The following is a 15,708-nucleotide window of genomic DNA, read 5'->3' on the forward strand; positions in this document are numbered from 1 at the left end:
GTCAGCGTATGGGGGGACTCTGCACACATTGTGTTCTGGCTCTGTGTCATAGTGTATGGGGGTCTCTGCACACATTGTGTTCTGGCTCTGTGTCATAGTGTATGGGGGTCTCTGCACACATTGTGTTTCGGCTCTATGTCAGCGTATGGGGGGACTCTGCACACATTGTGTTCTGGCTCTGTGTCATAGTGTATGGGGGTCTCTGCACACATTGTGTTCCGGCTCTGTGTCAGTGTATGGGGGCCTTTGCACACATTGTCTTCCGGCATGATGGAGCTGGAGTTACTGACACCTCACTCTCTGCCCTTCTCCTCCCTTCATGTGACTGATCACATGGTCATGACATCACTAAGGTCCTTTCTCCTGTAGATGCAGACAGAGACCTTTCCAGGGAGCTGCTACGGAGGGTGATGTAAGAGCCATGATTTCCTGGCTGGAGGAGGGGGGACTAGTTTTAGGGGTCAGTTAATTACTGTGGTGGGGTCGGCCTGTGCTGAGGCTGCAGCAGGGTGGTACAGCGCCGCTGTCCTATCTCTCTCCTGCTGATAGCTGTGTCCTGCGCTGCTCTGTGTTATTATGAATGCTCGATAGAGACTGATGTGTGAGAAGTGCCTGAATGATGATGTTTGCGCCACTTTCTCCTCTCCTGTTTCTTGGCTTTTCGCCCTTTAGGACGTGGTGTTGCGTGCAGTGCACGGTGCTGACGAGCAGAGGGCGCTGTTTTTGCTGCCAGGAACCATAGAGGAATCCCTAGCAATGTGTGGAGGGAGGTTCGTCTGTCTGATCTGTTAGATGTTGGCTGAGCATGCTCGGAGTTGGGTGCTAACAGTGTCTTCTGTGTGCTCGATAAATTTGTTCAAGTCCCCACGGTTGCATGTCGCGCAGGTGTTAGACAGCCGCACCACATGCAGGGAATGCCTGTTTGTTATTTATTATTATTATATAGCGGCATTTATTCCATGGCGCTTTACATGTGAAAAGGGGAAATATTGACAGGTACGATAAACATGTGTAAGACAAGGGACACACAAGTACGTAAGGAGAGGGGACCCTGCCCGCGAGGGCTCACAGTCTACAGGGATGGGTGAGGATATAGTAGGAGAGGGTAGAGCAGGTCGTGCGGTGGTTCAGTAGACTGAGGATCTTTGCAGGCTGTAGGCTTGTCGAAACAGGTGAGTCTTCAGGTTCTTCTTGAAGGTTTCCGTTGATGGTGAGAGACTTATGTGTTGCGGTAGAAGGTTCCAGAGTATCGGGGGAAGCACGGGTGAATTCACTGTTGAGGCACGGCGGTGCCTGCATCCCCCACTGCGCCACCAATGTTTTTTTGCCATACCAACAGGATCTCTGCTCCTCTAGCACCTGGACTATTGGCTATATTGGATAATCCGCATTTTTTTGAAATATTGCCTGGCAGTGATAAACTATCAAGCGGTGACTACCAAAACTCTACTTCAAAAGGGCGACTATGTGATAAAGGCCGTTGTTAGGCCGAAACGTCAGCTGTCGCTTCATCACCGTCAATTAAATAATAAAAAGCTCACTTTAGCATAATTTACGTGTGCAGTGATTCTATATTGTCTTCTCATGATTAGGGTTTTGAACTGGAGCCTCTGGGCAATAGGAAGCCAGTGAAGGGCTGGCATAGGGGGGAGGCTGGGGAATAGCGGGGTGACAGGTAGATTAGTCTGGCAGCAGAATGTAGGATGGATTGGAGTGGTGCCAGAGAGTAGGAGGTTGTTAGGGAATTCCCTCGTGTTGCAGCAGTCCAACAGTGGCAAGACATGCAGCCGCAGGGACTCAAACGTATTTATTGAGCATGCTGAAGTCACTCAGCACACGAGCATGCTCTGATAACGCCTTATCTGAGCACGCCGGAGGCACTCGGTTAGCACACGAGCATGGTCTGATGACGCATTCTCTGAGTATACCGGAGACACTCGGCTAGCACACGAGCATCGTCTGATGACGCATTCTCTGAGTATACCGGAGACACTCGGCTAGCACACGAGCATGGTCTGATGACGCCTTATCTGAGCACGCCATAGACACTCGGCTAGCACATGAGCATGGTCTGATGACACCTTATCTGAGCACGCCGGAGACACTCGGTTAGCACATGAGCATGGTCTGATAACGCCTTATCCGAGCACGCCATAGACACTCGGCTAGCACATGAGCATGGTCTGATAACGCCTTCTCTGAGCACATCGGAGACACTCGGCTAGCACATGAGCATGGTCTGATGACACCTTATCTGAGCACGCCGGAAACACTCGGCTAGCACATGAGCATTGTCAGATAACTCCTTCTCTGAGCACACCGGAGACACTTGGCTAGCACATGAGCATGTTCTGATAACGCCTTCCCTGATCACACCGGAGACACTAGGCTAGCACATGAGCATGGTCTGATAACGCCTTATCCGAGCACGCCGGAGACACTCAGCTAGCACATGAGCATGATCTGATGACGCCTTTTCTGAGCACGCCAGAGACACTCGGCTAGCACAAGAGCATGGTCTGATGACGCCTTATCTGAGCACGCCAGAGACACTCGGCTAGCACACGAGCATGGTCTGATACCGCCTTATCTGAGCACACCGGAGACACTCGGCTAGCACATGATCATGGTCTGATAACGCCTTATCCAAGCACACCGGAGACACTCGGCTAGCACACGAGCATGGTCTGATACCGCCTTATCTGAGCACGCCGGAGACACTCGGCTAGCACATGATCATGGTCTGATAACGCCTTATCCGAGCACACCGGAGACACTCGGCTAGCACACGAGCTTGTTCTGATACTGCCTTATCTGAGCACACCGGAGACACTCGGCTAGCACATGAGCATAGTCTGATAACGCCTTCTCTGAGCACACCGGAGACACTCGGCTAGCACATGAGCATGTTCTTATAACGCTTTCCCTGAGCACGCCGGAGACACTCGGCTAGCACACGAGCATGTTCTGATAACAACTTATCTGAGCATGCCGGAGACACTCGGCTAGCACTTGAGCATGTTCTGATAATGCCTTATCTGAGCACGCCGGAGGCACTCGGCTAGCACACGAGCATGGTCTGATGACGCTTTCTCTGAGCACGCCGGAGGCACTCGGCTAGCACATGAGCATGTTCTGATATCGCCTTATCTGAGCACGCCGGAGGCACTCGGCTAGCACACGAGCATGGTCTGATGACGCTTTCTCTGAGCACGCCGGAGGCACTCGGCTAGCACACGAGCATGGTCTGATGACGCCTTATCTGAGCACGCCATAGACACTTGGCTAGCACATGAGCATGGTCTGATGACACCTTATCTGAGCACGCCGGAGACACTCGGTTAGCACATGAGCATGGTCTGATAACGCCTTATCCGAGCATGCCGGAGACACTCGGCCAGCACATGAGCATGTTCTGATAATGCCTTATCTGAGCACACCGGAGACACTCGGCTAGCACATGAGCATAGTCTGATAACGCCTTCTCTGAGCACACCGGAGACACTCGGCTAGCACATGAGCATGTTCTTGTAACGCCTTCCCTGAGCACGCCGGAGACACTCGGCTAGCACACGAGCATGGTCTGATGACGCTTTCTCTGAGCACGCCGGAGGCACTCGGCTAGCACACGAGCATGGTCTGATGACGCTTTCTCTGAGCACGCCGGAGGCACTCGGCTAGCACACGAGCATGGTCTGATGACGCTTTCTCTGAGCACGCCGGAGACACTCGGCTAGCACATGAGCATGGTCTGATGACACCTTATCTGAGCACGCCATAGACACTCGGCTAGCACATGAGCATGGTCTGATAACGCCTTATCCGAGCATGCCGGAGACACTCGGCAAGCGCATGAGCATGTTCTGATAATGCCTTATCTGAGCACACCGGAGACACTCGGCTAGCACATGAGCATAGTCTGATAACGTCTTCTCTGAGCACACCGGAGACACTCGGCTAGCACATGAGCATGGTCTGATGACGCTTTCTCTGAGCACGCCGGAGACACTCGGCTAGCACACGAGCATGGTCTGATGACGCCTTATCTGAGCACGCCGGAGACACTCGGCTAGCACACGAGCATGGTCTGATACCACCTTATCTGAGGACGCCGGAGACACTCGGCTAGCACATGAGCATGGTCTGATAACGCCTTATCTGAGCACGCTGGAGACACTCGGCTAGCACACGAGCTTGTTCTGATAACAACTTATCCGAGCACACCGGAGACACTCGGCTAGCACACGAGCTTTTTCTGATACCGCCTTATCTGAGCACACCGAACACACTTGGCTAGCACATCAGCATGGTCTGATAACGCCTTATCTGAGCACACCACAGACACTCGGCTAGCACATGAGCATGGTATGATAACACCTTATCCGAGCATGTACGCTCGTCACTGCTAAACACTAAAAGGGACCTGTCATCGGGGTTTCCCCATATAAACGTAAAGCAGCACTTAAGCCCTCATACACATTTCTCCAGCGGTCAGTGTATAAGCCCCACAGTTGCCAACATGACTTTTTATTTTTCCTTGGTCAGCTTGTCAAGAAATAACTGACAGACAATATTTTTTATTGAGACACTGAAAAACCATAGTAAAACATTATGATCATAAATGGTACATGCCTGCAGCCATGAATTCTGAGATGAAGAAAAGTGAATATCAAAAGACTGACTGTCATTTCCAAACAGAAAATGGGTGTGTATAGATGCTTACTTAGGGTGTGCGCACCCTATGTAAGCCTCTGGGCAATAGGAAGCCAATGAAGGGCCTGGCAGAGGGGGAGGCTGGGGAATAGCGGGGAGACAGGTGGATTAGTCGGGCAGCAGAGTGTAGGATGGACTGGAGTGGTGCCAGAGTGCTGGAGGGGAGGCCAGAGAGCAGGAAGTTGTTTGTTAGGGAATTCCCTCGTGTGTTGCAGCAGTCCAACAGTGGCAAGACATGCAGCCGCAGGGACTCAAACGTATTTATTGAGCATGCTGAAGTTACTCAGCTAGCACACGAGCATGGTCTGATGACGCTTTCTCTGAGCACGTCGGAGGCACTTGGCTAGCACATGAGCATGGTCTGATAACGCCTTATCTGACCACACCGGAGACACTCGGCTAGCACAAGAGCATGGTCTGATGACGCCTTATCTGAGCACGCCAGAGACACTCGGCTAGCACACGAGCATGGTCTGATACCGCCTTATCTGAGCACACCGGAGACACTCGGCTAGCACATGATCATGGTCTGATAACGCCTTATCCAAGCACACCGGAGACACTCGGCTAGCACACGAGCATGGTCTGATACCGCCTTATCTGAGCACGCCGGAGACACTCGGCTAGCACATGATCATGGTCTGATAACGCCTTATCCGAGCACACCGGAGACACTCGGCTAGCACACGAGCTTGTTCTGATACTGCCTTATCTGAGCACACCGGAGACACTCGGCTAGCACATGAGCATAGTCTGATAACGCCTTCTCTGAGCACACCGGAGACACTCGGCTAGCACATGAGCATGTTCTTATAACGCTTTCCCTGAGCACGCCGGAGACACTCGGCTAGCACACGAGCATGTTCTGATAACAACTTATCTGAGCATGCCGGAGACACTCGGCTAGCACTTGAGCATGTTCTGATAATGCCTTATCTGAGCACGCCGGAGGCACTCGGCTAGCACACGAGCATGGTCTGATGACGCTTTCTCTGAGCACGCCGGAGGCACTCGGCTAGCACATGAGCATGTTCTGATATCGCCTTATCTGAGCACGCCGGAGGCACTCGGCTAGCACACGAGCATGGTCTGATGACGCTTTCTCTGAGCACGCCGGAGGCACTCGGCTAGCACACGAGCATGGTCTGATGACGCCTTATCTGAGCACGCCATAGACACTTGGCTAGCACATGAGCATGGTCTGATGACACCTTATCTGAGCACGCCGGAGACACTCGGTTAGCACATGAGCATGGTCTGATAACGCCTTATCCGAGCATGCCGGAGACACTCGGCCAGCACATGAGCATGTTCTGATAATGCCTTATCTGAGCACACCGGAGACACTCGGCTAGCACATGAGCATAGTCTGATAACGCCTTCTCTGAGCACACCGGAGACACTCGGCTAGCACATGAGCATGTTCTTGTAACGCCTTCCCTGAGCACGCCGGAGACACTCGGCTAGCACACGAGCATGGTCTGATGACGCTTTCTCTGAGCACGCCGGAGGCACTCGGCTAGCACACGAGCATGGTCTGATGACGCTTTCTCTGAGCACGCCGGAGGCACTCGGCTAGCACACGAGCATGGTCTGATGACGCTTTCTCTGAGCACGCCGGAGACACTCGGCTAGCACATGAGCATGGTCTGATGACACCTTATCTGAGCACGCCATAGACACTCGGCTAGCACATGAGCATGGTCTGATAACGCCTTATCCGAGCATGCCGGAGACACTCGGCAAGCGCATGAGCATGTTCTGATAATGCCTTATCTGAGCACACCGGAGACACTCGGCTAGCACATGAGCATAGTCTGATAACGTCTTCTCTGAGCACACCGGAGACACTCGGCTAGCACATGAGCATGGTCTGATGACGCTTTCTCTGAGCACGCCGGAGACACTCGGCTAGCACACGAGCATGGTCTGATGACGCCTTATCTGAGCACGCCGGAGACACTCGGCTAGCACACGAGCATGGTCTGATACCACCTTATCTGAGGACGCCGGAGACACTCGGCTAGCACATGAGCATGGTCTGATAACGCCTTATCTGAGCACGCTGGAGACACTCGGCTAGCACACGAGCTTGTTCTGATAACAACTTATCCGAGCACACCGGAGACACTCGGCTAGCACACGAGCTTTTTCTGATACCGCCTTATCTGAGCACACCGAACACACTTGGCTAGCACATCAGCATGGTCTGATAACGCCTTATCTGAGCACACCACAGACACTCGGCTAGCACATGAGCATGGTATGATAACACCTTATCCGAGCATGTACGCTCGTCACTGCTAAACACTAAAAGGGACCTGTCATCGGGGTTTCCCCATATAAACGTAAAGCAGCACTTAAGCCCTCATACACATTTCTCCAGCGGTCAGTGTATAAGCCCCACAGTTGCCAACATGACTTTTTATTTTTCCTTGGTCAGCTTGTCAAGAAATAACTGACAGACAATATTTTTTATTGAGACACTGAAAAACCATAGTAAAACATTATGATCATAAATGGTACATGCCTGCAGCCATGAATTCTGAGATGAAGAAAAGTGAATATCAAAAGACTGACTGTCATTTCCAAACAGAAAATGGGTGTGTATAGATGCTTACTTAGGGTGTGCGCACCCTATGTAAGCCTCTGGGCAATAGGAAGCCAATGAAGGGCCTGGCAGAGGGGGAGGCTGGGGAATAGCGGGGAGACAGGTGGATTAGTCGGGCAGCAGAGTGTAGGATGGACTGGAGTGGTGCCAGAGTGCTGGAGGGGAGGCCAGAGAGCAGGAAGTTGTTTGTTAGGGAATTCCCTCGTGTGTTGCAGCAGTCCAACAGTGGCAAGACATGCAGCCGCAGGGACTCAAACGTATTTATTGAGCATGCTGAAGTTACTCAGCTAGCACACGAGCATGGTCTGATGACGCTTTCTCTGAGCACGTCGGAGGCACTTGGCTAGCACATGAGCATGGTCTGATAACGCCTTATCTGACCACACCGGAGACACTCGGCTAGCACATGAGCATGGTCTGATGACACCTTATCTTAGCACGCCAGAGACACTCGGCTAGCACGCGAGCATGGTCTGATGACGTCTTATCTGAGCACGCCGGAGACACTCGGCTAGCACACGAGCATGGTCTGATACAGCCTTATCTGAGCAAGCCGGAGGCACTCGGCTAGCACATGATCATGGTCTGATAACGCCTTATCAGAGAATGCCGGAGACACTTGGCTAGCACGTGAACATGGTCTGATAATGCCTTATCTGAGCACCCTGAAGACACTCGGCTAGCACACGAGCATGGTCTGATGACGCCTTATCTGAGCACTCCGGAGACACTCGGCTAGCACACAAGCTTGTTCTGATAACAACTTATCCGAGCATACCGGAGACACTCGGCTAGCACACAAGCTTGTTCTGATAACAACTTATCCGAGCACACCGGAGACACTCGGCTAGCACACAAGCTTGTTCTGATACCGCCTTATCTGAGCACACCGAACACACTTGGCTAGCACATGAGCATGGTGTGATAACGCCTTATCCAAGCACACCGGAGACACTCGGCTAGCACACGAACATGGTCTGATACCGCCTTATCTGAGCACGCCGGAGACACTCGGCTAGCACATGATCATGGTCTGATAACGCCTTATCCGAGCACACCGGAGACACTCGGCTAGCACACGAGCTTGTTCTGATACTGCCTTATCTGAGCACACCGAACACTCTTGGCTAGCACATGAGCATGGTCTGATAACGCCTTATCTGAGCACACCAGAGACACTCAGCTAGCACATGAGCATGGTCTAATAACACCTTTTCCGAGCATGTACGCTCGTCACTGCTATACACTAAAAGGGACCTGTCATCAGGGTTTCCCCATATAAACGTAAAGCAGCACTTTTAAGTCCTCATACACATTTCTCCAGCGGTCAGTGTATAAGCCCCAGAGTTGCCAACATGACTTTTTATTTTTCCTTGGTCAGCTTATCAAGAAATAACTGACAGACAATATTTTTTATTGAGACACTGAAAAACCATAGTAAAACATTATGATCATAAATGATACATGCCAGCAGCCATGATTCTGAGATGAAGAAAAGTGAATATCAAAAGACTGACCGTCATTTCCAAACAGAAAATGGGTGTGTACAGGTGTGTATAGATGCTTACTTAGGCTGTGTGCACACGCTGCGGATTAGGTGCGGATTCATCCGCGCGGATTTTGTAAAATCCGCAGGTGAAACAGCAGGTCAAAGTACCTGTGGTTTTACCGGCGGATTGCTCTGCGGTTTTTCATCTCAATGGAGGAGATGGCAAACCGCAGCAGAATCCGCAGAAAGAATTGACATGTCAATTCTTTCTGCGGATTGAAAACCGCAGATAATCCGCGCAGAAAATTCCACACCGTCTGTACTGCGGTTTTTGATTCCCATAGGGAATCCTGGTACTGTACACCGCAGCAAAAACTGCTGCGGGTGCGCAGCAGAATCCACAGCGTGTGCAGACAGCCTTAGAGTGTGCGCACACCCTGCGGAATGCTCTGCGGATTTGTCCGCGCGGATTTAGTAAAATCCGCAGGTCAGAAGACCTGCGGTTTATCTGCGGATTAGCCAGTGATTTTGCCCTGTGGTTTATCATCTCTACAAAGGAGCAGATGGCAAACTGCAGCTGAATCAGCAGAAAGAATTGACATGGCAATTCTTTCTGCGGTTTTGAAACAGCAGCAAATCCGCGCGGAAAATTCTGCACCATCTGCACTGCGGTTTCCATTCATTTTAATGGTACTGTACAACGCAGCTGATTCTGCTGCGGTTCCGCAGGGCCAAATCCGCTGCGGATCCGCAGTGTGTGCACACACCCTAAGAGTAGCCATCTACATATATAATCAGCAAATAAAGTAGCAGTATAGCATGAAATCTTGAAATATAGGAAATCTGAATTGCATTACTGCTCTAGAAAATTAGAAAAATTGAGAATACTTAGTCCAAAAATTGGCCAATTCATGTGTACCCAGCAGCCATAATAAGGTGATTTTCATTGCTAGGATATGGCTTAGTAATCGACAAATCAAAAGAAATAGAAATAGATCAAGTGTTTGTTTGCATGGTTTTGGGTTTTGGGCCTGGGTAGTTGATAGGGCACCACAGGGATTATGAGGGACAGCCGACGCTGAGTGGGGGCACCACATCGAAATGTAGGATGCCAACCTCCACTGTTAGGAAGGTGCATAGACTATTAAGGACCGATCAAGGTCAAAGCAGGACTTTATAATCACTAGTGATGAGCGAGTATACTCGTTGCTCGGGTGTCCTCTGAGTATTTTGGCGTGCTCGGAGATTAAGTTTTCGTCGTCTTATCTGCATGATCTGAGACTTGTAGACAGGCTGAATACATGTGGGAACTCCCTAACACGCAGGCATTCCTCACATGTATTCAGCCTGTCTACAAGTCGCAAATCATGCAGATAAGACAACGAAAACTTAATCTCCGAGCACGCCAAAATACTCGGAAGACACCCGAGGATGCTTGGAAAAACAGGAGCAATGAGTATTCTCGCTCATCACTAATAATAACTAATCAATATCCCTATCCCGGCATGGTATTTCAATCAGTCTCTAGCCCAATTCTGGTGTTGGTAATTTGTACATTTTATAGTAACATTTGTCGTATTTTTAATCTATTATTAATAAAAGGTATTTTTTAGGGTTGCTACTCTTAGGCCACTTTCACACTTCAGGCTTTCGGTATCCGGCATGGTGCGGCGAAAAACCGGACTGCCGGATCCGGCGCCTGTTAAGACCAGATCCGGCTTTTTCCCCATGCTGTATCATTGCTGCCGCATTGCACCGGATGGCAATGTGGCGCGTCCGTTTTTTTCCGGATCCGCAGAAAATAGCCGGTCCGGCGTCTGGAAAAAACGTTGCATGCAACGTTTTTTCCCAATGCCGGACCGGTTTTTCGCACTGCGCATGCCCGGAAACCTTCTCTGCCAGGAATATATCCGGCAGAAAGAAGGATCCGGTGTCTGCGTTTGCGGCCGGATCCGGTAGTCTGGTTTTTCGCTGCACCATGCCGGATACCGAAAGCCTGAAGTGTGAAAGCGGCCTTAGTAATCACCTGTTCTCACCTGGTGTCTGTTAGGATGTGCCGGTCAGTCTTTTGATATTTGTATACATAGGCTCTCTGACAGAGCACTCCACCATTAGCCTCAGGCGTTTTTAATTACAGCAGAATCCTACCTTCCCTTAGGCTTCAGAGGATTCACATTTGTCAGGTTCCCAGCATTGAAAATCGCCTTATCGTGGCTGCTGTGTACACATGAATTGGCCAATTTATGAGCTAAGTATTCTCAATTTTTCTAATTTTCTAGAGTAGTAATGCAATTCACATTTCATATATTTCCTGTTTCCAAGCTATAAGCGCTACAGAGCACTACATTATTCTCTGTCAAATGGTGATAATTACAGTCATAATAATCTGCATAAGTTTGTTCAGCTTCAAAGAAATCACATACACCTTACAATTTTTTTCCAGACAGGGCAAAAAAGTGCGCTATTTTACGGCCTGTTCTTTAATTTCTGGACAGTTGGCAAGCCAGATACACCCCCGTTCCCCTGCAATCTAATTCCCCCTCACTGTGTGCTATTCGGCACAGAGAGGTCTGATGGGAGTCGCAGGTCTGAGCTTAGCGCCTCCTCTATCCCCGCCATCTCCGTCTCCTATATCATCTACTCATTGCTGCAAATCTTGAGTTTGTGCAGGCGAAGCACAGACCTGCACGGGCGCGCTTCACTCTGCCCCATGAGGGAGACGATAACCCTGAAGTTAAGCCAGCGCATTACAGGACTTTGCTCTGCCTTCAACTGCACAGAGTCGAGATTTTCAGCATTGTGAGATACCTTCCATTTCATCAAAAGACAGGAGGGTCGGCAATTGCACAGTGAAACGAGATGCTGAGCAAAGACATGGGGCACCCATCGGAGCAGTCTGTGCTGATAAACATACTGCAGGGGAGAATTATAAAAGCGATTTTCATGGATCTGTGGGGAAGTGGAGGTTTATACACAGATTACTGGAGTGACGTGTAGGAGGGATTAAAGTGGTGCTATTAGTTTATACAGGGTGGGCCGTTTATATGGATATACCTGGGTGTTATCCAAAATGGCCGTCTTCAAAATGGCCGCCATGGTCACCACCCATCTTGAAAAGTTTTCCCCCTCCCATATACTAATGTGCCACAAACAGGAAGTTGATACCACCAACCAATCCCATTTTATTTAGGTGTATCCATATAAATGGCCCATCCAGGTGAATCCATATAAATGGCCCACCATGAATAGGGAAACCCTAATGATAGGTTCCTACAGCATTTATGATTGCCTATACTAAGGATAGATGAGAATTGTATGATTTATTATTGCCTATACTAAGGATAGATGAGAATTGTATGATTGTGGGAAGTCCAACTTCTGGGACCCACACTGAACATGGATCCTCTCCGCCCCGTGTGAGCACTGTCTGTGGGTTTTGGGGCCACACAAGCTCACTACTGCTCTCATGGACCTATAGATGGTGGTCTTGAATACTCTGCACTCCAATTATGATGGACAGAAGACTCCTGTTCTTGAAATCGGTAGGGTCCCATGAGTCTGAGCCCACCTGTCATCCTGTGGCTAGCACAGAACTTTCTGGGACCACTTGTTTTTATGGTTTCTTGAGCAGACAGCTGGTAATAGTTGTTTGCTTTCTGCATCTTTACTTTTCTACCTGAGAGATATGTTGGCTTAGGAAGATACATGACCAGAATTGTTTGTTTCATTGTCATTTCTTTCCTCCACTACAGCTTTTTACCATTATCTGAAGGGAAAGTAAGAGAAGGATGAAATTTTGCTGCAATTTTGTTAACAGATATTTTGAGTGAAAGTGTTAAGAAACCATATAAACCGCACATTTTATGGAATTCCTCCAGTAATATAGAATTACGTGCAAATGCAAGTCTGCATAACAGCTGCTACCTGTAATACTGCTGCTTCAGGCGTCTTCCAAATCTGATTTAAGTGGCATTTGCAAATTTAAAGCTCAGACTCATGTTGGACTTAAAGATGAAAGCTGTGTGCAGGATTTGTAGCCGAGACCTTTGTGGAAATCAGCGGCGATGGATTTTTCATTCAACTGCGAAACTAAATCTTCAAGTGATATTATCCCACGTTTTGGGTAAGGAAATCTTACGTGATGGCAGTGCTGAATTTGCCTGCAGCAAATGCGCCTTTATGCTTGAACGTTTCTACAGATTCGATACCGTGATTGCACGCATTGAAGCCCTCTCAATTGAACGATTACAGAAGCTTCTTTCTGAGAAGGACAGACTTAAACATTGCTTAGCTAGCCTCTACAGAAAACACAACAATGAAGAGGGCCTGGAGGCCAGGGCAGGTGATGGTGCTAGTAGGGCTGCACACCTTTCTGAAGTGCAGTACTCTTATACAGCTCTTCTGCAGGAAGATTTTGCTTTTTCTGGATTTGAACACTGGACAGAATTGGAGGAAGCTAGCCAAGAAATTCAACATTGTTCACACCACGAGGGCACAGCAGCTGTCCCAAGGAAATGTCATGGATGTTCTTCTTTGAGAGTGGCTGATTCGGACTATGAAGCCATTTGCAAAGTACCTAGGAGGATAGCTCAGAATATTTCTTCTGGTCAAATGTCCATATGCACCAGCACTTATAATGATCTAGTAACCATTCCTCATACTTCAGAAAATGAGTCTGCAAACGATAAGATTGTGACAGATGGAGATGGCTTAGACAGATTGTCTTCTGCACATTCTGCTGAATCGCTTCCAGATACCAAGGATCCAGGGTGTAACTTACAAAAAGCTGAGGAGATAATCAGATCAAACATGGACAAGAGTCATTTCTCTTCATGTACCTATGCTGGTAGCACATCTGGATATTTAAGAAAATTAGATCTAGCACTCAGTCTTGATAAAATGTTCAACTACAAACCGGTCCAAAGTCCAAAGGGAAGTAAAATACCTGTAAAAAGTTGTTCAATACTAAAATCGACCAGTACCCTTAATAGTGCTCAGTCCAGCGTATCAAACACTGGGCTCGGCTTCCCGGAGAGTATAAGCGAATCCCCTCCAAAAACGTCTCAAGACTTCCTTACTGAGATTTCTGATCATCATGAACTGTGGTACAATGTCTATGAAGATTACATTCCAATTGATATGCAGGTACTAAACCTCATCTTTTACTCTTCATGCTGTGAGTGAGATACCTTCCACTTTACATAGGACAACATTATCCCTCCTCTTATGTACTGTATGTACCGTACTTGTGTATGTATACAATCATGCGTGTAGAACTCGTCTAAGGCCGGGGTCCCACTAGCGTATGGCATCTGATGTGAGAGCATGGGATGCAATATTCTAAAGACCCTCAGCTCCTGCTCTCCTGCGAGCGTGAGCCAAGTGTCAGTGCTCTGTGCTCCAATCCTCTCGCATGACAGTACTGCAGCACAGGTGCAGAGGAGACGGAGAAAGTAACTTCTCCATCTCCTCTGCTACTGGTGTCAGTGGGAAACGCACTGCACTCGGGTCACATCCAACTGCAGTGCGATGTTTCACACCCACCAATTGACTTATATGGATGCGAGTGAGCCGAGTCTCGCTGCCAATCGCAGCATAGAAAATAATCACAGATCTGAGCTGCCCCATAGAATAACAGTGGGCAGAGTGCTATGCCATGTTTAATCACCTAACACTCAGCCTTGTTATACGGTAATGTGACTCCGGCCTGAGAAGGGGAAAAACCTTAACAGGATGTGTAAAAAATGTTTCCCTAGTAGTCACACCTTGTATATCATTTGGCGTCTTTCACAGACAAGCCTTTTACCTTCAGGCACATTTGGTGCACCCGTAATTGTTGGTGAGATGGTGCATTTTCTCCCGGAGTCTGGCAGTTTCCGTCTGATCCTCTGTCATTTCTACACTCCAATTACATATGGGGTTATTTGCCTCTCTGTAAAGTTGACCATCTCAGAAAGTAAAATGTGAGCTGCATTGGGAACAAGTACTGATGTGAGTGCACAGACCAAGTGGCCGAATATGTTTGCTAGTATAATTGGACATTGATAAATTGCATATTGTTCAGCAAGTTGTAAATCACCTCACACTGCATGTATACATACACTAATGTTCCAAAAATGGATCAGGATCCCGAGTCTAAGAACCTGTGTGTTTGAAGCGCACCCAGGTGCTCTGCAATTCAGTCCAAGGTAGTTCCCTTCATTGGGTATACCTATTTGTACATAGCTGCCCTTTGGACTAATGATTTTACTAAAGTTGAAATAAAAATTATTTTATCCTTTGAGCTGGATTTCCCCATTTTTTGGAACATTCTCCAGGTTTGCAGAGACTAATCCGTGCTCAGATTGCATCATGCCAGCAAAGAAACAGTGAGGTGAGCTGAAATAACTCTTGTGTGCTATACATACACTAATACCTGTATAGTATTAGAAAGGGCATGTAACCCAGTAGCCCCGGGGGTTTCGTGACCCTGTGCTGGAGTTGTCACTCGGCAAACACCGGGACCGGCCACAATATATGTGTATGGGGCGTCCTGACTCTCATGCTGATATCACAGTAGGAATCGGCTAAAGTTTCGGGAATTTACTTAATAGCGCCAGGGTGATTTAAGAGATTCAACAGGAATGTGATTTCAGCCGACTCCGGGACTTGACCCATGCAGTCATTATTTTATACCTAGAAAGCATGTTAAGTTGGTTACATGAGTACAGTATTTTTCGGACTATAAGATGCACCAGACCATAAGATGCACCTAGGTTTTAGAGGAGGAAATTAGAAGAAAAAAAATTGAAGCAAAAATGTGGTCAATTCTGTACTTGATATCCCCTATTCTGGTATGCATGACCTTCCTCATCCCTATCCTGGCATCAAGGACCCCTCATCTCTATCCTGGCAT

The 15,708-nt window shown here is 48.5% G+C and overlaps 1 protein-coding gene across 1 annotated transcript in view; it reads left to right on the forward strand.

Moving 5' to 3' along the window:
* The first annotated feature begins 210 nt into the window (after nt 1-210).
* LOC141066950 (myomegalin-like) overlaps nt 211-15,708 on the forward strand; it is a 397,502-nt gene continuing 382,004 nt past the window's right edge. Inside the window, exons 1-2 of the mRNA XM_073558018.1 lie at nt 211-412; nt 12,566-13,958. Coding sequence (XP_073414119.1) covers nt 12,810-13,958 — 1,149 coding nt within the window. The 5' untranslated portion in view covers nt 211-412; nt 12,566-12,809. The remainder of the gene's footprint in view (nt 413-12,565; nt 13,959-15,708) is intronic.

This window comes from Dendrobates tinctorius, unplaced genomic scaffold (genome assembly GCF_039654945.1).
Source record: "Dendrobates tinctorius isolate UK_male_01 unplaced genomic scaffold, ASM3965494v1 ptg000012l, whole genome shotgun sequence".
Lineage (NCBI taxonomy): Eukaryota > Metazoa > Chordata > Amphibia > Anura > Dendrobatidae > Dendrobates > Dendrobates tinctorius.